General features: G+C 38.2%; 4 protein-coding genes across 9 annotated transcripts; 1 reads left to right on the forward strand and 3 right to left on the reverse strand.

The window, feature by feature from the left end:
- Window positions 1–408: 408 nt before the first annotated feature.
- ybx1 (Y box binding protein 1) lies at window positions 409–5,266 on the reverse strand. Of its 4 annotated transcripts, none has more exons than XM_059333659.1 (8): window positions 4,995–5,266; window positions 3,203–3,266; window positions 2,900–2,933; window positions 2,722–2,811; window positions 2,230–2,574; window positions 1,804–1,889; window positions 1,163–1,449; window positions 409–756 (listed from the first exon to the last, which is right to left on the reverse strand). In XM_059333659.1, exons 1-7 carry the CDS (start codon window positions 5,098–5,100, stop codon window positions 1,209–1,211), a joined length of 966 nt encoding a protein of 321 aa, XP_059189642.1. In that variant the 5' UTR covers window positions 5,101–5,266; the 3' UTR covers window positions 409–756; window positions 1,163–1,208. The 4 variants fall into 4 exon arrangements, with proteins under 4 accessions (XP_059189642.1, XP_059189641.1, XP_059189643.1 ...); XM_059333658.1 differs by having other exon boundaries at window positions 1,792–1,889; XM_059333660.1 differs by having other exon boundaries at window positions 1,792–1,889; window positions 2,293–2,574; window positions 4,995–5,265.
- A 2,333-nt stretch (window positions 5,267–7,599) lies between these two features.
- On the reverse strand, window positions 7,600–20,731 carry ppih (peptidylprolyl isomerase H (cyclophilin H)). The gene is made up of 9 exons (XM_059333671.1): window positions 20,556–20,731; window positions 12,104–12,168; window positions 11,938–11,961; window positions 10,185–10,229; window positions 9,781–9,823; window positions 9,074–9,166; window positions 8,724–8,811; window positions 8,579–8,619; window positions 7,600–8,158 (listed from the first exon to the last, which is right to left on the reverse strand). Exons 1-9 carry the CDS (start codon window positions 20,619–20,621, stop codon window positions 8,090–8,092), a joined length of 534 nt encoding a protein of 177 aa, XP_059189654.1. The 5' UTR covers window positions 20,622–20,731; the 3' UTR covers window positions 7,600–8,089.
- Window positions 14,845–18,457, forward strand: si:dkeyp-100a1.6 (probable G-protein coupled receptor 160). 3 transcript variants are annotated; one of them, XM_059333649.1, is made up of 2 exons: window positions 14,845–14,974; window positions 16,951–18,457. In XM_059333649.1, the coding sequence occupies exon 2, from the start codon at window positions 16,993–16,995 to the stop codon at window positions 18,094–18,096; it is 1,104 nt and encodes a 367-aa protein (XP_059189632.1). In that variant the 5' UTR covers window positions 14,845–14,974; window positions 16,951–16,992; the 3' UTR covers window positions 18,097–18,457. The 3 variants fall into 3 exon arrangements, with proteins under 3 accessions (XP_059189632.1, XP_059189634.1, XP_059189633.1); XM_059333651.1 differs by having other exon boundaries at window positions 14,914–14,974; window positions 16,954–18,457; XM_059333650.1 differs by lacking the exon at window positions 14,845–14,974 and adding an exon at window positions 15,895–16,006.
- An 844-nt stretch (window positions 20,732–21,575) lies between the features above and the next one.
- Window positions 21,576–24,585, reverse strand: taf10 (TAF10 RNA polymerase II, TATA box binding protein (TBP)-associated factor). The gene is made up of 5 exons (XM_059333670.1): window positions 24,170–24,585; window positions 23,192–23,349; window positions 22,634–22,698; window positions 22,015–22,129; window positions 21,576–21,899 (listed from the first exon to the last, which is right to left on the reverse strand). The coding sequence occupies exons 1-5, from the start codon at window positions 24,300–24,302 to the stop codon at window positions 21,810–21,812; spliced, it is 561 nt and encodes a 186-aa protein (XP_059189653.1). The 5' UTR covers window positions 24,303–24,585; the 3' UTR covers window positions 21,576–21,809.
- Window positions 24,586–24,594: the final 9 nt, after the last annotated feature.

The following is a 24,594-nucleotide window of genomic DNA, read 5'->3' on the forward strand; positions in this document are numbered from 1 at the left end:
GCTGTGTTTCTTTATGTACAGCACTACTCTTGCCGTTTGTGTGAATGTACATTTAAAAGGACTTGCTGTAATGAACAATGAGCCTCAGATGCAGCCATGGATTTAATTTAATCTAGGAGCTATATACACTAGTATGAGAAGTTGCATGCAAAAAATGTTAGTTTATTACTTATTTTGGCTGTATTTCTTATTGTGCTAGTGTCATTTCAAGATGCTGTGCAGGGTTGCTGTTATCCCAAAAATGTTATGATTTTAAAAAACGTTGTGTTTTAAATATTCATATTTGAAATGAAAAAAATAACACTCCCAACATATCTGTATGCTATGTAACTGAAAGAAGAATTAATTTTTTTGTCCTTGTTTAGAGCCGGTATACTTGAAAAATATAAAGCAAAATTCAAGACAAACTTCCTGGTTTCTGGACTTTTATTTGAGCTTGCATTTTGTTAAAATGTTTGAATACATAAAAAGTTATTTAAAAATGTCAAACTGACCAGATATCAAATTCCATTTTTTCTTTAAAAACCATTTGGTGTAAAAACTTAGGACAGATTTAGAAAAACATTTGCTGTTTCCCCAAAACGTTTTTGTAGCTGTCACATAAAAATAATGGAAAAAAAAACAGGTCTGCATAGATTCTGCAGGCAATCGGTGGTAATCTTGTCAAATGCATGGTGCAAGCTTGTGACGATCGTCAAGTCAAATCTTTATTGCTCAGATCTTGTTTGATGTTTCATCTTGTTGTTGACAAAAAAACTGTAAAGAAAATAAGCAAATTAGTCAAAATCAATTTTCACTCATTAACATGTATTCATGTAGAATGCTGCACGGTGTATTGCTTAAAATTAGCGGGATAGCAGGGAAAAAACCCAAAGCCTAAAGCTGCTGCTCTTATGGTGTAGAGACAATAGCGAGGGCTCTATGGTGCCAGACAGTTTGCTTTATCAAATCCACTGCATTACCTCATGCTTTGGATCATCCACTACAGAGCTTCAAAGTGCAAATGACAAGCTAGCCAGTCTTTTTTTTGTATTTAAGCCCAGTATTTACTGTCATCATCCTTAACTTTTGGCTCCATCTCAATTCAGAAATTTGTGAAGCTTAAGTAAATGGAAATTATCTCGATGTACTCAGATCAGCAGCCATGAGGCTATAGACTCACCCGGACGATGGTAAAAGATGGTAGGTGCCGGTGGGCAGGTTCTTTCCTACTCAGCCCCACCCTGCTGGGCCTCGGGAGCGGACGTTTTCTCTGCAGATGGGTCACCTCCTGTCTTGGCCTCCTTGGTTTCCTGGCCGGGTTTGCCACCAGTCTGTGGGCGTCTGCGGCGGTAGTTGTAGTTACGACGATAGCGCCGCTGGCGGGGCTGTTGATTCTGACCACCTTCGCCGCCCTGATTCTCCTTGTCCTCCTCGCCGTCCCGCACCGGTCTGGGACGGGGTGGACCCCTAGAGTTACCAGGCAAGCAATGACGCGTAAGCAACGTCAAATTATCCTGCAATCAAGTGTTGATATCCATAGAACACAGCATCGACTTATGGGATGCAGTTAAAAAGTCACATGACAATCTCTACTATAAAAAAAACAAAGAACAAAATTTGAATGCACAGCTGCAATTTGAGGTCAGGCTGCAATAAATGAAGAGCTTATCTGGCCAAAACAAGTTTGATTAAATTTTTTAGGTTTGTTTTAGGAGTCAAAACTTAAATTGGTGGGCTCTGGGCTCAGACAGTCAAGTGTTTCACTCTCCCATTGTTGCAGCCTTGTGTCAATGAAGCCAACATGCAAACCTTGGAATGAACCTTGGTCGGAAGCCTCTGTAGTAGCTCTGCCTCGCTGGTTTGTTGCCCTGGTCAGGACCTCCCTGGTTCTCGTCACCCTCGCCTCCCTAAAAGCAAATACATCAAACAACTGACACGCTTTTCAAAAGCTAACGCAATGAAACGTTAGAACATTGGTTATGTATTCATTGTAATGAAACTGGACAGCTTGCCAGTTATTAACATAGTTGATAAAAATCAGGTAGCTCCAACATAGCTCACACTATGGGGCCTATTTGAGTCAACTTGCATGATTTTGGCCAGACCCCCGACACACCAAGATTTTTTTTGTTCACAACCACGAGAGTGTTGAATGGAGAGGGTGTTGTGTATGACATCAACGTATCAAGTGTCCCGAGTGGGACTGCTGGGTGCCTGCTTCAGGATGGAAGCCCTGTGGTGGCGTACCTCAGTCAACTCTCCACGTGGTGCGTTGGTGTACGGGGGCCGGCGGCCGTATCGTCTACGTACAAAGTATGGCGGGTAGCGCCGTCTGCCAGGGTAGGTGGGCCTGCGCTGCTGTGGCTGCGAGTCTCCTTCAGGGGCGCTCTCTCCCCCATCTCGGCTTCCTTTGTCACGACCTCCGCTGCTTGGCTCACCCTCTCCGTCACTCTGGTAGTTCTCCGGATATTCTCCACCACGGGGAGGGCCCCTTCTTCGTGGATAGCGCCTGTAGCGGTTCCTGTCAGCGGCGTACTTACTTCCCTGGACTGCAACGCCTCCGGGGCCGGTGACATTTGCCGCCTCTGCTCCCTTGTTTTTTTAAAAAGAAAATATTGTAATTACCCAAATTGATGATTTAGGGAACAATTAATAGAATGTAGTTTTTGTAGCTGATGACTAAAAACTAAACATGATTAAAAAAAAACAGACTAAATTACCAACCAAAGCACAGCTTACCTTCTCTCCCTCAACTACGTCAAACTCCACAGTTTCTCCATCTCCTACACTGCGAAGGTATTTCCTCGGGTTGTTCTTTTTGATGGCTGTCTAAAACCAAGAATAGATCTGATGTAAGAATTTGTATTCAGGATCATTAAGAAAAATGATTGAGAAAATACCACTATCTGCAACTTACCTGGTGTACAAAAACGTCCTCTTTTGTGTCATTCCTTAAAAAGGGAATACAATTTATCAGTTATTTTCAATTAGCAGTATTCTGCTGAGCAACAGAATGCAACAATGTATCTGCAGAATGATGCAACTAAATCAGGGAGTGTAAGGATAAGTACTGCACGTAACAGCTGCACAGAGACCAGCAGATAAATCGTCTGCTCAGCTTTGTAAGCAAATCAAAGCCATAATAGGATTGGGAATGTTCCTTCACTCACAGATGATATCAGGGTCTTTAAGAAGCAGGGGTGGGGGTGGGTCCACTTACCTATTGATAAAACCATATCCATTCCTGACGTTGAACCATTTGACTGTACCCAAGACTTTTGTTGCTGCAATGAAACACACAAAAAAATATTAACCCAGTTTAATTGTATTTTTTGGTGTTACACTATTACAATATCATTGTAGGTATAAATTATAAACTTTAATCTAGCTTTTCTATGTTTCACAAGACTACTGATGACAAACAGTGAGGGAATCAAATAACGACAGATGACAAAATAAGCAAGGCCAGATAATGTGGAGGTTATATTTAACTCCCAACTGTCACCCTTTGCCATGTGTCAGCTGCACTTGGGGTGAAGTATGAACCAAGATCATTATGACCCACTAATGACTGCGCTATTTCAAATGCGGAACCTAAGATCTCATGTACAAAATTATCAGTGTGTCTGTGTTATGGTGCCGCAAGAGTACAGCACATCAAAGATAGATGCAGTCATGGGATACTGCGGTGTTGTCGCTGGCATTTCAAAGTCCAACCACTACAGACCTACTGCCCCATTTTAAGCCGCACTGCTCAGTACTTGAGCGTTTACACGTGGTAGAGTCGTACCCGGATACGTTAGCAAGCAGCGAGCCCAGCTGGCTTGTTAGCCTGGTAGCTAATGGGGTCTCAACCATGTGGTTGGATTAAAGCCAGCAAGCGGAAACCACCGTAGCACACCAGGTAGAATTTAATGCGACCAACCCTTAAGTAAAAAATAAAAGGAATGTGTCGATGACTTAAATTTTTTTCTTAGAACCTACAACCAAATGGCGAAAGAAATCCGTGGAATCACACGGCGGACATTTTGGGTTTCCCTTCAGTCATGTAGATAGCTACCGTAGCTTCGTTAGCCGGTGAGCTAACGTTAGGCCCTTAAATGCGTCAAAATGTGACAACCATTGACAGTTATAATTATTAACCAGACTTGTTATGATAGTTTCGACAATTGTGTTGGGCGCGCGTTTGTGGATGTTTTGACAATTTTAAAGAAAAAACTAATAATGCGGAACCAGCCTCTTTCATGTGAACAAAGGGACGGCCAGGGGCTAACGTTAGCTGGCTTTAGAGTCGTCGTGGCCGGCTCAGTGAGCAGTGTGAAATAACTTTAGTGTCCCACAATGATGTATGATTTACTGTAAAAAAAAAAAATAAAAAGAAAAAAAAGAAAATACAAAACCAGCTATCGTTAAAGTCGTAGTATCTGGACGTCAGCTTACATTGCCCGACCACTTACATGTGGTAATAAGGTTACCGTAGAGACGGTCCTGAGATAACCTCAACGGTCGGTAACAGGCATTCTGTGGCGGCCGACAAACGGGAGAGATGAACCGGTTTAATTACTCGGATTACTCTTAATAACCATATATTCTGGTCTAAAATTGGTGTCACTTGTTCATAATGTAAAGCTGATAATTAACAATTTGCTAAGCTGGAATGTTTAAAGCTAACGTCGATAACTGAAATCTTTAGATTTCAGTTAACGTTCGCCAACGTCTCGCATTCTGACACGAGAGCTTATTTTAACGTTTAACATACAGACTTATCAACTTTAGATATTAAATGAACGTTACATTACAGACAAGTTATATTTAATCAACAAATGTAACAACTACTAGCACAGTTGCAAATATTCCATGAGGGTTAACGACATTATCAGACTTATCGACGGTTTGCCGGTCAACGGGTGGTTAACGTTTGCAACCGCCGCTTTTGCGCATCGTCTCCACCATGTCCCAAACCACGTTAGCTCACTCGGCTAACTAGCTTAGCTCATCTCCAGTAGTCTTACCGATGACCTTCTTATCCCCCGCGGAAGCTGCGGCTGCCGGGCTGGATGGGCTCTCCGCATCGTCAGCAGGCTGCGGCGGTTGTTGCGTCTCGGCCTCGCTGCTCATGGTTACTCCTGGTTGGTAATGGCTTCTGCCGGCGGCGGCTCTCTGCTATGTTTCCCGGTGCTAGATGGTAACCTGGGCCGGCGGTGGTGGGGGCTACTGCCTTCGGGCTCTCTGCTTTCCTCTTTCCGCTCCCGTTGCCGATCGAACTGGGCAGAATGAGATACTGTGCCGGGGAATGTTCCTGGTCGGGGGTCCGCCCTACTCATCTTGTAATTGGTTGGAATCTGTAAAGAAACGCAAAGCGAGCTCCTATTGGCTAAGACGACTGCCTATTTCACTGTAGAGAAACGTTTGTTAAATGTGATTGGCTATAGGAGAATATACCTGTCCATTCTCACCGCCCTATAGTGATGTCAAAGCCAGACAAGTCAGACAGATAACCGTGACACTTTTGGAACAGAGTGTCTGCTTGGTTTTGTGTCTTATGAATCTTAAAAATGAACAAATATGGTAAAATATGATTACTATCATTATTGTTATGCCGTAGTTGGATATAACGGTGTCATAAAATAGTCTCAGAAGACACGCCTTTGAAATGATGCCGTAAATTTAATATTTTTATCTATGGCCAAAGCATGCAATGCAGTTTTCTTAAATTTTAATTTTGAACCAGTTTTCAATTTATTTGTCTCTCAATCCTTGAAGTATAATTGTCATTTAGTAAACTGGGTGTTTTCCTGAGGTTGAATGGAAATTTTGTTTGTATGGCTGCCATCACTACTGACAAAATATAACATTTCTATCGACATTGCACACTGTCTGTAGCCCCATGTGCACAGAGTGCAGCCCTGTGGAAATGTATTGAGAGATCACTGACCTAATTTAAGTGAAGGATTAGGAAAGCCTCTATATTTTATGAAAGAAACATGATTTAAATGTCATATGTATTATTTTTTACTGTATTGACACTGTTACTATGGTATTTTCTCTCAAACGTGACACTGTGGAAGATGTCAGAAGACAGCTTGTTTTGGTGTTCTGTAAAGAACATTAAGTTCCCACCAGCCTCTGCAGAGCTTGTCACTGTCGACATCACAAGAACTGCACTGAACAACTGCATTCACTGTTTAGCAGGGGATTTCTGGAAGTAAATGTACTACTACAGTTTAAATGTAATTTTATAAAATGTTATTTTGTTAGAGACTAGCTCCAAATCATGAGTTGACTGGTTTCTATAAAGGTCACCTCAGGACACATGACACCCACGGCGCACAATAACCCACAATGTTCCTTCATAATTCAGAAACCAAGCATATTTCATTGTGTCCTGAAATTATTCAGGATTCACAGATGTAAGATTCTATCTTAGGATGCTGTCAGTTCTTTCTTAGATGATTACATTTCTTACATTTTACTGGTACACAAAAGCTCAAATTGTGACATCTTGATGTAATAACATACTATTTGCTCCTTCTCTCATATTGCCCTACCCAATAAACTGGTTAAATGCAGTCATTATCCAAACTCCACTTCCAGTAGCTCAGAGCAGCCAGACCCAGACTGAGTGTGAGACAGCCCCACCGCAGCCCCCCACCCATTGTCATGTTAATGCTCCACTGGCACTGTTTATGAGCGCTGGCTGATGTGTGAAGAGCTCGCTGTTAATGGCTGAGCCCCGTTCTCCCACACAAAGATGGGCTTTAGCATTGACCCCAGAGAGCCTCCCCGCGAAGAGATCCCCCCCTCAAAAAAAAAAAAACCTTCTTCCTGCCTCCATAAGAACAGAGTCTCCATCTGAAAGGATTCTTTTGTGCCAAAGGAGCGAGGTCCAATGCAGAAGAGGGAGAGCGTGGATGGGGGAGGGGGTATGGAGGCTTGGATTTGTGTGGAAGGCTGGGATAAGGAGAGGGAGCCATAAGTTCAGCAGAGGATTGCTTGGCGCTGGAGTGTGCATTGGAGGACTCCCGTGCCTTTCACTGTAAAGTGCTTCCCTCCTTTTGAGTTTGATTATTGCACAGCATCATTTCAGAGTCCAAACATACTGTACATCTTCGTACAATTCTTCATGGGTAAATTCAGTCTTCCTTCCATGCTTAATATTCTGCAGAAAATATCCCTGTTTTTATCTGAGATCATAAATATGTGAAAAGGGGAAAATAAGCTAATAAAAAAATATGCTACCCCATAATGCAGTTTTGACAGTATTAAATGAAGAATTCAGTACAATTTCTAAACAGCGACACATAATTCAGTTCTTAAATACACTTTACGAATAAGAAATAAATGATGAATTTTGTTACTTATTTGTCTTAAAATGCATGACTACTGTTAATATTGTAAAGCATACATACATTTTGTGAAGCTGGAAGCAGTAAATTCTCCCCATACTACTAATATATATATTCATGCTTGAAATAGTACATAAACAGTCACAATTCAGACACAATCCCCTGTTAAGTGTGGCTTTATTGCTATTGTGATATGTTTGGAAGAGATTAATTAATTAATACTTTAGAAGATATATACTTTACCCGTCAGGAATTAATCATATTGTCACAATTATTTAATGGAAAGAGGTAAAAAATATTTTATTCCAACTTCATGGGCGTGTAATTTACTAACTATGGTTGAGATAACAACATTAAAACTCTGAATATAACCTGATGCTATCTACAGTTTTTTAATCAAACAAGATCTTCTCAAAAGTTTTACAAAAATGTAACAATTTATTGATCAAAAATGACACAGTGGGACTAAAATATAAATGAGAATGTTTCACATGTTTTGCAAAATTAATATTAAACCCATATACCCACATTATCAGTCAAAGAGATGTGAATAATCTTATGTAAGTTCAGGTGCAGCAGTTAACCTAGAATCAGTTCTACCATAAAGATGTTCTGCTGAACTTTATACTGTCCTTTAATGTGCATTATGAGAGATTGCATCCATATGTTAAAAAAATATGAGGGTGGATGTTTGCTGAGGAGTATCACATGACAATGAGACACTACTTCATGTATAAAGAGGCTGGTTGGTCCTGGCTGGATCACATCTCTCCACACTGTGCGATGATGATGGGGAGCTTGGGCTTGTTGTTGGGTCCCGTAGGAGCATTCTGTTGGCAGGAAGGAACACAATTAACTCATGCAAACATGACACTCAACTGAAATGACCCTAATGGATTTGTGCACAAAATCAATATTCTAATTACTTGTTAGATAAACAATCTTATTCCACTGCAAGTGTCAATGATTTGGTTTCAGTCACTGGTTGGATGTCTGCTTTATAAACAAAAATATATTATAAATATTTATGTCTGAAGCTTTAAACTTTGCTGAGGGAATCAAAATGTTCAGTACAGTGAATGTTAACAATGTTAAACAAGCTTTTAACAAATTTTGAAATATGTACATGTTCATTTCTAAATTTATTTCAATTTAGAGATGAAGTTAGGGAAGCTACGAGTCAATACACAAAGCAGAGTCACAGTTCTAGCAATTAAAACAAATATATTAATATTAAAAAGGGTTTTTACCTCAATTTTTCTCATGATCAGCAAACCTTCGACCACTTTCCCTGGAACAGTCGTTAATGAAACAGTTGAACTCCGGCACATGAACAGATTAAAGTAGTGCTCTAGATAAGTATGAATGCACAATTAACATAGTAGAATTACTCACCAAAAACAACATGTTTCCCATCTAACCAGTCACATTTACTGCAGGTAATGAAAAACTGACACCCATTTGTCCCTGGACCACTGTTTGCCTGAAAAAGAATGGCAGTTTTATAAATCTGTTTGTCTATATTGTTCAGAGTTAATTCACTTTGAGTGGATCAATCAAATCCTATTGTCATTGGAGGTTGGGGTCAATCCTGTTTGAGTGGATTAATTAAATTGTAATTAACTCGTTATTTTATGCTATGTAATAGAGGATAGACAAAACATTTGCAGGAAATACAGCATTTTGACTTGGATGAAGTTTAGGCAAAGAGTCCTTAACGTCTGAGCATTGATCTACATACATACCATGGACAGAAGACCAGGCCCATTGTGCTTCATTCTGAAGTTTTCATCTGCAAACGGACCTCTGTAGATGCTGCAGATGCCAGTTCCATCACCCTTTTACAAAAAGATAAAAATATTCATTTAGATAGGGTTCACAAAGTAGAAAGAGAAAGCTATATGTTCAAATGTGCTGTGATTCATCACAGGACCACCAGGGGGCAGAACACTAAATAGTGCCCTCCTACTCAATTCAGAATTCAACTGCAGCTTGACATCATGGGCCAGCTTAGTTTATTTAATGAAAATAAGAAATAACCAGCTTTTAAAAACATACCCGTTTGTAAAAATGTTTTTCTTCCTTTAACTATTTTACATTGCTCCACTACAAGTAACAATTATTTGAGCAATTACTGCTGGTTTCCATACATCTCTATTTAATTTGCATTTATGCCTTTTTATCCACTCGTGACGTTTAGCATACACAGACAAATGTGAACTTTTTTCTGCAAGGAAACAGGCTCTCAGGAATAACTATACTCAACATATTGTGTAGGATTATTTGTGTCATAATAATGAAATAATTTCTATGGTGCAAGATAAACGATTGTCTAAAAGTTTAATGTTTTGCATAAATGCAAAAGTTAAAGTTTAACATTAAACTGTGAATCATTCTCCACTCCTCAAGATGCAACAACCAGTCAGCAGAAGAGGTGTGTGAATGAACTTACATTTACAAAGTCCCCTCCTTGTATCATAAAGTCTTTAATGACCCTGCCAACAAAAAAAAACACATCAGTACAGTCTGAAGTCAAAACTGTTATAGATAAGAAAAGACAGATATAGGCAAGCAGGCATGTTGATACAGAACCCACAAAAAGTATTAACTTTATATATTTCTGTTCAATGTTTAATTTTCTTTTCAATGTCAAAAAATACATTTGATTAAATGTTGTGGAAAAAACACAAAGGTGTTAAATCTTTATAGACAACGTACTTCCCATAAAAAAACTGCAAGTCTCTGTTTAATCCAGGAGCATTTATAAAGGTACTTTTAATTTTAGATGGATAAATAGGTAGATGAGATGAGATGGAGAGAGAGAGAGCGAGAGCGAGAGAGAGAGACATTGTGTACCTGTGGAATGTGCAACCTTTGAAACCAATAGGGACTCCATCCTTCCTGTAGGAATATAATATATGATGTTTTGTTATAAATTAACAGTGTATACAAGTACAGACTGAAATAATTCAATTTAAAATAAATTTGCTATTATTTTGATCATATCAGCCATTCTTTAAATAAAATATTACATGGTTACAACCTATGAATGAGGATTTACTGCTTTTACCATCTAATTCCTGTTGTTTTTATAATATAATGGGCTGTTGGTCGGACAAAACATTGTGAAGGCGTGACTATTTTGTTTCTTCGACTTTTTGTGTGTTTTCAGTGTTCTTTTAAAACACAACTCAAGAAAACAATAAGCAGATTAATCCCTACTGAAAATAGAAATAATAATAATAGTAAATAGTTTACTTTTAATGTAAATTTTCCTGATTTTCCAGACTTAGTTACACTTAAGTGACATAATAATTGCAGGGCATTGCTTGTAGTAGAGTATTTCAGTGTGGTATAGGTTCTTTGACTCACATAAATGATTTGAATACTTTCTCCATCACTGCATGGAGAGACTATCATCTTTGCATATGGGAGCACCATAAAGATCCAGTGCTGGTTGCATTAACATCACCTCGTCCGTGTTCCTTCCATGCTTGACAGCCTTGCAGAGCGTTTATCAGCTTCAGTGATTTATAATGGCTGCAAAATTGCATATCTTCACTAGAACTTTTAATAGCTGACACCACACATTGGGGGGTAAAAGCTTCCTTTGGCTTCTACAATTCTACAATTCTACAATGTCATTTAGCAGACGATTTTATCCAAAGCAACGTACAAATGAGAGTAATACAACACAAGCAAGGATGAAGTCAAGAAACATAGCAAGAGTAAGTGCCGTGGGTTCAGTTTGAGTCCATTAGGACTCAAGTGCTTTATAGGTCGCAAGAGCGGTCAGTACGATACTTGTCGTAGTCGTCAGTGTAGATCAAGAGAGAAGGTGTTCAGTAAAGAGTCGGTCTTCAGTCTCTTCTTAAAGATTGAGAAGGACTCAGCGGAACGGATGGAGTTTGGAAGTTCATTCCACCACCGGGGCACTACAGAGGAGAAGAGTCTGGTTTGGGACGCAGAGGCCTTCAGCGGCAGAGGAGCCAGACGTCTTTCACTCAAGGAGCGTAGTGGAACAAAGGAGTTTGGATAAGAAGGGGCTGTGCCCGTTGCTATTGTAGGCAAGAGACAAGGCTTTGAATTTGATGCGGGCTGTGACTTTCTCAGAATAGCCCATTTAGACGTAGAAGTAATTACACTATTTCTTTGTACATGGTTTGTGCTTCTCACAGCAGGTTTATGACTCAGTGTGCACCAGCTCACAAAGTGCAGTCCTGGCTGATAATTGGCATGTTATGTGTGAGCCACATATGACACGTCACCTTGACAGAATCTGCAGGGCATTTGTACAGTGTGAGAAGAGCACCTCATGTGTCTTTCTGCACATATACAAATAATTTGGGTACAAGTAATGATCTTTACTTTTAACTTGCTGCACCCCTGCCACAGCGATACTTCCCCTGATGTGCCTATTATACAGATGTAAATAGTCCCACTTTGTCCCCCAGAAACCTTTTGTGTTAATCAGCTTTCTCTATATCCCTTAATAGGATAAAAGTAAACAGGCTTTTCATTTTAATGTTACATGTAACGTTACTGCCAAATGCTCAGATCTATCTGTCTAAATAAGATTTGTTAAATGCAGGATGGTCATCGGCCTTACCTGAACTCTCCAGTGCAGAACTGCCTGTAAGAGATGATGAAAGTGTCAGCAACATCTTTGAACACTCAGAAATGGTCGAACCCTCGTTAACATATAAACCTGTGATACCCCCTCTTTCTCTCACTTTCTTTAAAAACAGAGAATGCCATCCAGACTTTTTACTTACCGGAAATTTTCTGCCGTCTTTGGAACCACGTCGGCAAACAGCTCGACCTTCATCCTTCCAACATCCTGAAAAACAGTTGAGAACACATACTGTTACACAATGATCAACACACAAAACAAGGAACAATGAAGAAACATATACAACTAAAGAGATAAGACAAACTCTTGCCTCGGGCAAAACTACATAGCATGAAGAGAAACTGGCTATTCTTGTGTCTGGAGGATGCTCTAAATGACACAGATTGCCACATCTGGAAAAACCAGTTACACTCAAAGACTCTGCAATGTAGCCCAGAGATAGGTTCCAACCACTGAAAAACTGGTATAGGGTTTCTTCTTGCCTCTCTTCCTACAGAATGATACATTACAAACAATGCAGCGATCTGACTTTTTTAGTCCTGTTCCCTAGTTTTTGGTTTTCGGCCAATACAGAGTACTGATTTGAAATCTTGAAAATTAACAGGAGTTAGAATTAAAAAGTAAATATTTTTTAATGTAGCAAGAAATTGGTCAAAACTTAAAAATGGAAATAAAATTCCAGTATATAAAGAATAAAGTATACAACATAGAATTGAATTAAAAGGACCAGCTCCGACTCAAAATAATCAACTTTAAAAACATGATTTGACATTTTACTGAGCTCTTCCAGACATTTAAATGAAAATCAATCTGTTGTTTTAAATGACAAGAATATAAAAGGTGGAATTTCAGAACAAAGGCATATCTTAAAAATGACGATATGTATCAATATTTTTACCATCCTTCAGACAATAAAAATATTTGTTTTGTACATAGCCTAGCAAAAAAGTAAAACAATAAATACATTTAATAAATCATTACAATAATGATGCAAAGATGATAATTCACTCCAATATTGTGAATCATATCACAATTGCAATATCGGTCAAATTTTTTTTCAAAATCATGCAGCACTGGCCTATTCCCTGCAGAAATGATCAAGTACTGTTTCATAGCAACAATACAAACTGTATAGTCTCGGATGTGATTCCCAGTGGTCAAGGCATACATAAAAGAAAGATGTAAATGAGAAGACACCACAATCATAATGCAGCACATTAAATCCTCTACAAGCTTTGTGTGTGTATGTGTGCGTGTGTCCACACAGAGGGACATGCAAGTGACTGTTACAACAATGTCTGCATGTCTGTATCTGTGTGAAAACAAACATTGTGCTGTTTGTCCCCATGACATCACTGCACAACTCTGCCTTCAGTCCAGACACACGACTCACAGTCAAACAGGCCAATGGGTCTCCTATGTTTGCCATTTAGACAATACAGTTTGATTTTAGTTTCCAGGCAATGAGATGAAGTACAGAAGCCAAACGCTGTTACAGAACAAACATCAACCACAGAACATTTTATCTGCTGAGGGTTTCTCTGGCTGGAATGAGACACACCTAACAACAGGTAAGACAGCTTATAATGTAAACACAGAGTATCTACATTTAGATTCATGTATATGGTTGAACTACTTTTATTGTAAGGTCGGAACAACGGTGAAGTTTCATCTAAAATGATTTATTTGGATTAATTGAAACAAAAAGTGCAGGGACCAAACTGTTTTCGATTCAAGGCCAAGAGTTTCACTTTATAGTCAGAGTACAAACTCCATCTACCACACCTACTTTAACTCGTGCAGACACCTTGTACATATAATGTTCACATCTGAAGTCACACGCAGAAAACAAATCAAGCAAACACTGTGACAAAGTGGAAAAAAGTATTAATAACCCTCTTTTTATTTTATAGATAAGGTTCTGTGAACTAGACCAAACATTTGAAAAATCATAATAGGACCTGTTGACTTTCTTTTGTGATTGATTGTTTTTCAGAATGTCTTATTGTTTGACTTAAGCCTTACTCAGGCTGAATATATCCAAATAAATAATTGAATTCTGATGCATGGTTTTACTTATTAGACCTGCAACAACTAGTTGACTGACATAAATATAACTGAAATATAATCACAGACTATATTTATAATTGATTAAATGTTAAAGTAATATTTCATGCAACAATGGCATCAAATGTCTTTTTCAGCCCCTCAAATATTTATATTTCCAGCTATTTACTGTTTTTATATCCTATTTAACTGAATATCTTTGGGTTTTGGACTGACAAAAATACATTTAAAGAAATCACTGGACTTTGAGAAACTGGAATGGACATTTTTCACTATTTTCTGACATTTAATAGACCAAATATATATCAATATATTGATTGAGTGAAAATAATCATTAGTTGCAGCCCTCATACTGACTGATTTATTGTTACACTGATTTTCTACTTGTAATCCTAAACCACTGCATTGAACTATTTCTGCATACATAATTAACACCATTGACAGAGGAGCAGTATAGCAGGTCAAACCCCTGACTGTGTTAACCTTTCAACAGACAGAGGACTTGATTCAGTGCTGGAATAGCATGTAACAGTTATACAAAGTTCTTCTATGAAGCAAATTTAGGCCTTCAACATTCAACTTTACAACTTTCCTCCTATAGAGATCTGGTGTAACTGTATAGGATCTGGTGCAGGTGAACAAAACCAGTTACAGGGTGTGGTTACAACCAACATGTAATGTTAGTAGAAGCTGTGTTCCCATCTGAGTTACCTGTTTCAAGACATGCAAATCGACCTAACAAGAGGCAGCAACCTTTGGGGCATATGGAAAAAGGCGTGATCAATCAGTTGTTTTGCATTCACAATGAGAAGGTGGGGCCAAAAGAGCTGCCTCAAAGGGAACTGCTCCACCTGACAACAATCATACACCTCCACGACAAGCCTTGATGAAAGCATGCAGGATCTCTACTGAAACTCTGCGGAGTAGGACAACACTGAGCTCAGAGGTATAGATGGTTTACAGTCATACTTTGTTTCAAATTTAACTTGTTCAGTGAATGCTACATACTTTAAATAACAGTCCTTGCTTCACCTGTCACTAGTGTTACAAAAAGAAATGCTGGATATTCAGGTGTTTGCTGCTGGAATTAATACCATTGCTGTAAGGTGTCGACATATGGTTATCAATACTGATACAATAGGTCTGTATAAATTTGTTTTGCAGAGGAAAAAACTTAGAAAATTTACAAATGCATACATGTCAGTGTACTGAACTTACAGTGAATATGCCTGGGATCATCATCACGACTGTTTTTTTCCTCTGAGGTGGAACGTTAAACTCAACTCAACTTTATTTGTAAAGCACTTTAAAACAACCACAGCCAACAAAGTGCTGTACATAAACAAACAGAACAAGAGACAATAAAATAAATAAAACATGAATAAACACTAAAATAAATAGATTCATTGCTTTTTAAAAAAAAAACTATTTAAAAAACAATAAATAAAATAAAAATAAAAACAAATATAGATGGACATTTTTGATGACTGCTCTGACCACATGCCTTCTTTATCTGCATACATTGTGGGATGTGACTATTAAAGTATGATTACACCAAACCTGGTGACAAAATAAAGTACCTTTGCATGCACATAAATATCCCATGTGACCTTTTGCTGTTCTACCTGCACAATTTTACTTTAAGACGTTACATTTAGTTATCGATCATCATTTTTAAACTGAGAAATGATGGGTGTTTTACAACACTACATCACAGTGATGTTCAGCCATTTTACTGGACCAAGCATAGCACCATAAAGCTTGTAGATATATCATTGTGTTTAGAATAACAATGCACTTTTACATTGATGTGTCTCTGCACACAAGGAGCACACCTGTGTCTGCTGGGAGTTAAGTAGACACAGGTGACATCAATCTGCCCTGAATCAGTGCTCCTATAACCCGTAGGAGAAACTGATGCTCTGTTTGCTGCCACCGACCAGACCTGTGTCACTTTATGCTTGTAGAGCAGCTAAAAGTAAGCTGCTGTTTTAGGTTCATCAGTCTGATAATGCCATGCTTGTTCAGGTCAACTTATGACTAATTTAATTGTGTTACATGTGTGTTGTTTGTGTTTAAACCTAATTTAATAAATGTTCACAGCTAGTGAATATTCCAGTTTGACAATTAAGAATAATTAAGATGATTACATAAATACATGGAACTGATAATGTAATATATTTTGTTTGTTTTTACAGACCCACTATGTAACAAAGTTTAAAATCCTTTTCTAATTATGTCCCTCTCTAATTTTGGTACACCTTTAAAAAAGCCACCACCCCACGTATAAAGTCCAACTGAACTAAAATTTGGAACACAAACACATCTCAATGTGCTCTACAAAAAAAGCCTCATGGACCACCTCAAGAGTCCATGTGACTACATTTTCCACCTTTTTTTTTTAAACAAAACAATTTTGACAGCTCCTCATAAACTATAAGTTAGATTTGTACCACATTTTCTGTGACGCATTACTGGACTAAGTTTACCAAAAGTTATCAAAAACGTATTTATCATTGTGTCCTGAAGGTATTGACCTAGAAACTATAAAAAGAGCAATACACAGCAAATAAATAAACGTAACAACCATTAGGGCCAATCATCATGAAACTTGCAGAATATTTCCACGTAAATACCTGAAATTTCCATCAAATAGGTAGGGCTAATGAAAAAAATAATTGCGTGGTATAACACAGTTCGAATTAAAGTTATCCATCATTACAAAACTGCAGGGAATGTTTGACAATATTGAACCATGTGTTTAAAAATGACAGATTTTGTCATAATTTAATAATCTGTCAGTCATCTTAAATGCATGTGTCTGTCACTGTCAAATGTCTTGGTCCTTTGGATCTTACAACTTTACTGTCCATCATTTGAATAGTCAAATTTTCCTATACAATTTGATCTTGTCTTTTACAGCAGCATCCTGACACTGAACTGAGCCCTGCTGCGAAAACATAAATGCTGCCTGAGTCAACGGCGTCTCCAGAAGCAAGCAAGACTGTCAAAATGCTGGCAATTATAGAGCAAAGGAACACGCTGTCCGGCTGTCACGCAGACCTCACCGACAAGTATCTGCTACTTATGCTTTTCAAGTTGGGAATGGACATAGCTGTCATTTTCTTATGCTGCCGGAAGCCGTTTCACTCCTTTTTAGCCATGTGCAGCTCGTCCATTGTCTTGGCTGACTCGTTGATGGTGTTTTTAATCGCACACATTTGGTTTTTGGGGCCTGAAAGGTATCCTGTGTCACTTTGTTTCCTCATGGCTTATGCCTCAGCAGCCTATGGAGCACTGCCATTGCCAATAATTTGCCTGGGTTTATTGGACTACTTTTTAGAAGATACCTATCTCAGCAACCAGAGAGCCTGCTGCAAATTCCTACGGAATGCAGTGTTGACTTTGCTGGTGTGGATGCTAGCTGTTATTTACACCTTTTGGTCTGTCCAACCTGATCTGATGGAAATGGATTTTGAGAATGGGATAAAGGCTCTAGTGTGTGAAGTGGAGGAGTCCACACTGATTGACTACTTAATTTTGGGAGTTTTCGCAGCAGTCATTTTTACAATGCTGCCCTTTTGGTCAATGATTCCCCAGTGGATGAAAGAGGCGGAGAGGTTATCTGAAGCGAGGGAGGAGCGAGACAACCAGAGCAGCGACTTGCTGTTCACTTCGACCTGCAACACGGAAACAAAAATCGGCGAGGAGAATTATCTGCAGGACACCGTCCAAATGTGCCCGCCTCTGTGGGCCAGCCTAACAATGGGTTTTGGTGCGTTTTGGATGCCTTACCTTTCTGTGTCTGTGGCCTGTTTGATCTTTGGCTTTGCAGTACCTTCCTACATCACTGTTAATCTTCTGTGGCTGGAGTGTACAAACAGTTTACTGATGGGTGTGGTGTTCTGGGTAAAGAGCAAAAAGCAAGGGCCGTACAGCAACCTTCCTGAAAACGTGTGCATGTGGCATGTTTACTGGCATTTGAGCAAAGGAGCACAACACCGACAGCTCCCTATGGCTGTGTTTAACCCTTCAAAAGAGAAGAGGAACACTCTCCTCTATGTGTAAGAGACAAATAGCTCAACAACAAACCTGTTACATGACCTGAACTGAGAGCAACTGAAAACTATATTATGAGAAAGTGGAAAAAATACTTAAGCCAGCATTATCTATGAATGGTCGGTCTTTGTAAATGCTGCGTTAGATGCATGAAGTGACCATCAGCACACGCAGGAATTTTGACAAGAGACTGATCATTAAGCTAAACCTTTGTAAATATTTATATAATCACCATAAATATTCTATATTCTACATTGCTTGGTATGAATTTTTTTACTTGAGGAAAATTCTATGTCTATGTATTCTGTTTTGATATTCTGTCCTTAAAAAAGTAATAAATGTTTATTAATAAAGACAACTTTGTCACTGAGCTGTGTATTTTCTAACCATGAATTACACCATGTGTTTTTAAAAAGTGGGGTTCTATAAAAGGTTTAGGTGTATGTTAAATCTAAATTTGAAATATTTTCCCTGTTTTACCATGCCATCAGACAACCCTTTCCGACAAGAGACTAAAGCAGTTCTGTCCATCTATGCTCATTTAAAAGCCACCAGAGTCCTTTGACACTCCTTTTTTGTCAGAACGCATGAGTTGCTGCTCTAGTTTAGCCTCACTTGGTTAATTTGTTATTGTGTGACTTGTTTCACAAACAAACTAACTTATCAAGACAGCAATAGAACTACAACTCCCATGTTCTTGGAGGTAAAATTACTTTTTGTCAAGAGTCTGGTGGTTTTAAAAAAAGTAGATAGTGACTTGAGTTCCTCTTTTTGGAAAGGGCTGCCTGGCGGCATGGTTAAGCTGTGAAAAATATTCTAACATAAAAATCCCTACTATACCTTTAATGATCATGTGAAATGATCACAAGCTTAAAGATTGTTATCCAGTATTAAAAGGCCCTGAAACTTTGAAAACACAGTTTTCTGTCAAAGTTACAATAGTTTGGGTTGTTTTACCTTGAAAGACTTCTGTCCGTGCTTTTTTTTCTCCTCTCACTGATTTAAGTTGAGCAGGGCTCAATCAACATCTAAATTCTAAATCTGATGACAGTTGTGGGGTTGTTTGCTTATGCAGCCATTACATTAGCACCACCTACTGGTCCTGTAGAAACCTCAACTTTCCTACTGTCAGTCATATCAAATCTACCTGGGACATATTGAATGCAAGAAAGCATGTAATATTTATGCTATTTTACAAATGGGTTTCAGAAGGGAATTCTATTAACCAAGAGAAGTGACTAACTTCATGTTGATGCATTATCTAATGAACTTAAGGCTGATAAATCATTTTTTCACGCACTGCGCGACGTCTTGATATACAACCCCAATTTTAAAAAAGTTGGGACATTGTGAAAAACTTGAATACAATGATTTGCAAATCATACGGAAGACAAAAACTTTTATTTTTTGTAAATACATCACTGGAATTGAATTTGGTGCATTCTGTTACCAACTTTTCTGGCAACCTGTTTGTAGTTAAATTCTGCCATTGTCATGTTTTACTTCAATAAACTGTCTAGTCCTAGTAATCAGTGGTGGAATGTAACTAAGTACATTTACTCCGGTACTGTAGTCAAGTACAATTTTGAAGTCATATTACTTTACATGAAAGTTCTACATTTGTAACTTTATACTTCTACTTCACTGCATTTTAAGGGCAACTATTGTACTTCTTACTCAACTATATTTAGTTGACAGCTTTAGTTACTTTTCAGGTCAAGATTTAACATTAAAACATGATCAATTTAAAGTGATTACGCATGTTTATAAATGAAACCACATAAAGTATATTAAATATTTAAAATGAGCCTTACATTGACAGCAGTAAAACGCTGCTTACATAAATGCACCAACAATAATAATCTAGTAATATATTTAGAATATATAAAACAATTTGTGTGGGGTCATTCTCCATAACGAGTACTTATACTTTTGATACTTTAAGTACATTTTGATGCTGCTACTTTTGTACTTAAGTAAGAGCACGACTTTTACTTGTAGTGGAGTAATTTCACAGTGTTGTGTTAGTACTTTTACTTATGTAAGGTATCTGAAGACTTCTTCCACTACTGCTGGTGATGGGTTATCAGTTCAGATCTCGCCTTATACAAGCCCAGCTAAGGATTGTCCTGTTTACAAGAAACCGTGTTATTGAGCGACATCATTTACAACTAGATCGCCATTTCAACGTCTATGTTACCGTAATTACACTATAAGATGCTCACCACAACATGAACCGCGAAAGAGAAATGTTCAATCTGCACATTGTAAATTGTTGTGTGTATCAGATATATCCGATCGAAGGGAAGACGTTTGAATACCACAAACTGCTTCATTGGATTACAACATTTAACCAGAACTCGATATAATGGTGGAATCGATGAGGGTAACGTTAAGGAAACGTTAACAGCAGTTAGCGTTAGCTCAGAAGTAAAGTCAGTGTTAACTAACGTCTTTCTTTTACTCACCTGCCCTCCGATGGTTATGTCGAAGAAGACAATGGGGTTGTTAGGATTGGTTGATTGAAGAGACATTGTGACACTTTCCTCGTTCTTTAAGACTAAATAACATATATCATTTAACGAACAATACGTGAATGGTTTGAATATCCAGCATGTATGCGCTTTTGGCACCTACGGTGGCTAGGGAGATACATTTTACGGCTCACAGTTAGGGACAAAATACTGTCAATGCGAGAAACGCGATAGTGAAGGCTTGGATCAGTCCTTCAGCATGCAGTAACGTTAATAATTTACTGAAATAAGTACGTAACCTCCAATGCTATTGCATCTATTAAACAAGTATATTTTATTGCCAAAGAAGAACTTCTTCGAGGAAATTAAATTAGTTAAATTATACAACTAGAATTATAGAGACAGCTCTCTGTAGTTTTGGGGGTTCAACTATCATTTCACTGCTGTGTTTATTCGTATGTTTCCTTTATTTATTACTACTATTAAATCATTTTGCAGAGTGACCATAATAGTACTCTTCTACTAGTCTTTAAATGCTGCTCTAACTCATTTTTAATGATAAATCAACTCTTTTATAACATTTATCAGATACTTTGATCAATTACCCAGTAGATAAGAGCTAGATTTAATAAATCCAGGGGGAAGTCACAGCATCCCGGAGCTTATATGACACATCCAAAACACTGATGTACACAGCAATAAGTAAAAGAAACGTAAACGGTCAAATGACAGTCGAATCCCCAGAACTATTACAGAGAGCTGTCACTATAATAGTTATATGCTAATAACATACAATATATATAATGGAGGTAGAGCAAATGTAGGGGGATTGAAGTTTGAACAGTCCAAGAATGATTACTATGGATAGGATAGAGAAGATAAATATATAATCAAATAAGTGACCAATGTTTATGGCATACATTTTAAAGGAGCTGCATTTTACTTTAAGTCTGTAGAATGTCACAAAATGCATAGCACGTGTTGGACAGATGTAACATCTCTCAGACATCAAGGTTTTGGTAAGGGTTTTATTTTCACAATAAAACATAATTATACAATTAACATAATGCAAAGGTGGCTCCACAAAAAATAAATGGCAGAGTGACTACAAAGAATTGTCAAAGCTGTACTAGAGCACCGTGATAAAATAATAATTAAAAAAAAAACATTAAGCAATAAATGTGTTGACAGACTCTTGATGGTCAACAGGGAGATAAAACTAGCAAACAGCCTTAAATAAAGACAGTTCTATGTAAAGTAATATGGTTTCTTGACATTGATGCCATATTCTGAAAGGGCGGGAGTCAGGTCTTCCATAGTCAGAGTGTACTTCTTATCCTATAGAGAAGAAGAAAAAAAAATGAATTCCTGGAACAACATGATTAGAGCACTTGAATGTATAAGGTATAACATTTAAACCACATTGAATAAAGCAAATTATTGAAACACTGACCTTTGTCTTACTCCTTGAGCTTCCTGAGGCTGTGCCCTTCATTTTACAGTACTGCAGAGCATCATTAGCAATGTCTGAGATAAACTTCTGAGAAGCGAGGGAGATCAGACGGATTCTAGAGAAATGAAAAAAAAAAAAAAACATTGTGGTGATTTTTGCCGTCTGTACACAGCCATCTATCCTTCATGGAAAAAATTAAAACAACAAGTCAGATCCAGTCATCCAAAGTCATTTCCTCTGATCTCATTTTCACTTCCAAGAAATCATTACAGCAACTATCAGAAAGGTGCCAATAAATGGTTGATGACTAGGCTCAAGAGTCTGTACCCAATACTATTTCATCCAATGAAAGTAAGTGTGGACGATTAGGAGCAGTACTGATATATATTTTATACTAGTATACAGATATAAGGCTTCACTTGGTAAAAGTTAGACAGGTAATAATGTTACAAAGTGTAATACCTGACTGAGAACAGATGATCTACATTCAGACACAACTGCTCTATCACATTAATAACAGCACTTTCTGTCATTGTATCCCCTGGGATATTGGGCAGACCAACTCACACTGAAGATTGAAGGTAGCCTACTTCATAAATTTAGTCATTGTTGCACTTACATTCTTGGATCAGAGGCCTCAAAGCCAGCCCGGTTGAGGTAGTAACCTGTAACTGCATCAGGAATCTGAAAGGGGGGCAGACTTTAGGTTGTGGTCAAGATTCACACAGCACACACATAACTGCAACTGACATGTGATCAGCCAAACAAACTGTAGCAAAGAGAAATCTGGCCACTAAAGAAAACTAATAGCACTGTCTACAGAGGGCAGTGCTAGGTGAATAATAAAATGTTGTGTTTTACCAAGGGTATGGTGATATGAAGTTCTTATGAATACGAATTAAAAGTTGTCAACTTTTTTCCTCCAATTGTATTAAACTGTTTGTACCAAGTAGCAATGCTTCATGACAGTGTAGTATTTACAGGTTTTTTTCTCACTAGTGTGATCGAGCCTTGCTTTTCCAGTTATTTAACTCACTGGGAAATCCATAAACACAGTGTACCCATTTGGATATTTTATATTTTAATATTTCCATTTAATTTGGTGATGGTGATGAGGCCAGGTGTTTCCAACATATGCAGTGTTTGGAATTCCCTTTCTTTACCACACTTGACTTACTGTGGGAGTGTACTCTTCCAGCTGCATGAGGAAATCTGCCAGGGGTGTGGTGTTGAGGGCAGGCTTTACATCCCCATTGGTGATGCCACCAGGAACATAGACGCCGTTAGAGACAGACGAGTCTGCTGATGGTGTCACTGTGGCTGCTGACGCTGAAGCTGTAATACAAGTGGGAAAAAAACAAAAAGATTTACCCGTCTTGTGCAAATAATGACCTGTTGCAGTTTTAACTTTAAGGAAAATATGTTTGTTGGTATAGCTCAGGGGTAGGCAACCTGTCCTCACTGGCTCCCTGTGGCAAAATGAAACGTTTGTTTCTTTACATTTTAAATTTAATTTATCATTGGTGTAGGCCCAAAACAATTTGTATTCTTCAATTTGTAAAAGTGTGTATATTAGTTGTAGTTTCAAAAAACATTTTAGTCCACTAATATGTGCATCATAGCTCGGGCCAGTACCCTAACCTCTAAATTTAGCCAACTTCAAGTTGAGTTTTCCTTGCCAGGCTATAGCTTTCAGTTCCAAATCTCCTGAGATATTTCTTCGGTTTCCAGCCTCTTATCTGCATTCTGACAAAATCATATAAATAAATGCTTTTTATGACCTATTATTAATGTTAATCTAGACTTAGTAGACTGTTTTATGTCCATTCTCAAAATAAGGTTTGTGGCTCCATTCCGACTGTTCTCTTATTTTGGCCGAAAATGGCTCTTCTGTTAACAAAGGTTGCCGACCCCTAGTAAAGCTAAATAATACGTTGCACAAAGTCCAAACCCTGTTTTTTAAACGAGTTTTGCAAAAATATCAATTTCCACACACGTTAATGACTAAAAGGGCATGCGGTACTTGTACATATGTTTATGTTTATGATGACAGATGACCCATCTTCAGTAAAAATAAACTAGCCATCCTCCCTTGAACTAACTTGAGCACAACAACATGGATAATAACATGAGTTAAAAAGTCTCATAACGTTACCATTGGTCGTGACCGAGGGGATGCTGCTGACGCTGGTTGCTGCATTGTCATTTGCGATACAGTTACTTGAAGTTGAAGACGTCGTGGATGAAACGCCAGTTGTGACAGACTGATTAACGTTATCAATATTCATGTTGATGTTAACGTTAGCTGACGCGCTAACCCTAGCTAGCTAGCACAGAGAAAATGACCAAATTGTGCCTAAAAGCGCGGTCTCGTGTTATATAGCTCTAACAGTAGTCTTCTTTAAAATACTCTGGTGTAAAGTAAAGCTAGGCATGCAACTCGGGGATTATTAAAGTTACAGAATGATGCGCTAGCTAGCATCAGAATGTTTGTAGCTATCTAGCAGCAGAAAGCTGAGCTCACGCTGCAGAGCTTATCGCGTCATGTGACCTGAACGGCTCGGATCTGACGGAGGTAGC

The sequence above is a fragment of the Centropristis striata genome, chromosome 5 (genome assembly GCF_030273125.1).
Source record: "Centropristis striata isolate RG_2023a ecotype Rhode Island chromosome 5, C.striata_1.0, whole genome shotgun sequence".
Classification (NCBI taxonomy): Eukaryota; Metazoa; Chordata; class Actinopteri; order Perciformes; family Serranidae; genus Centropristis; species Centropristis striata.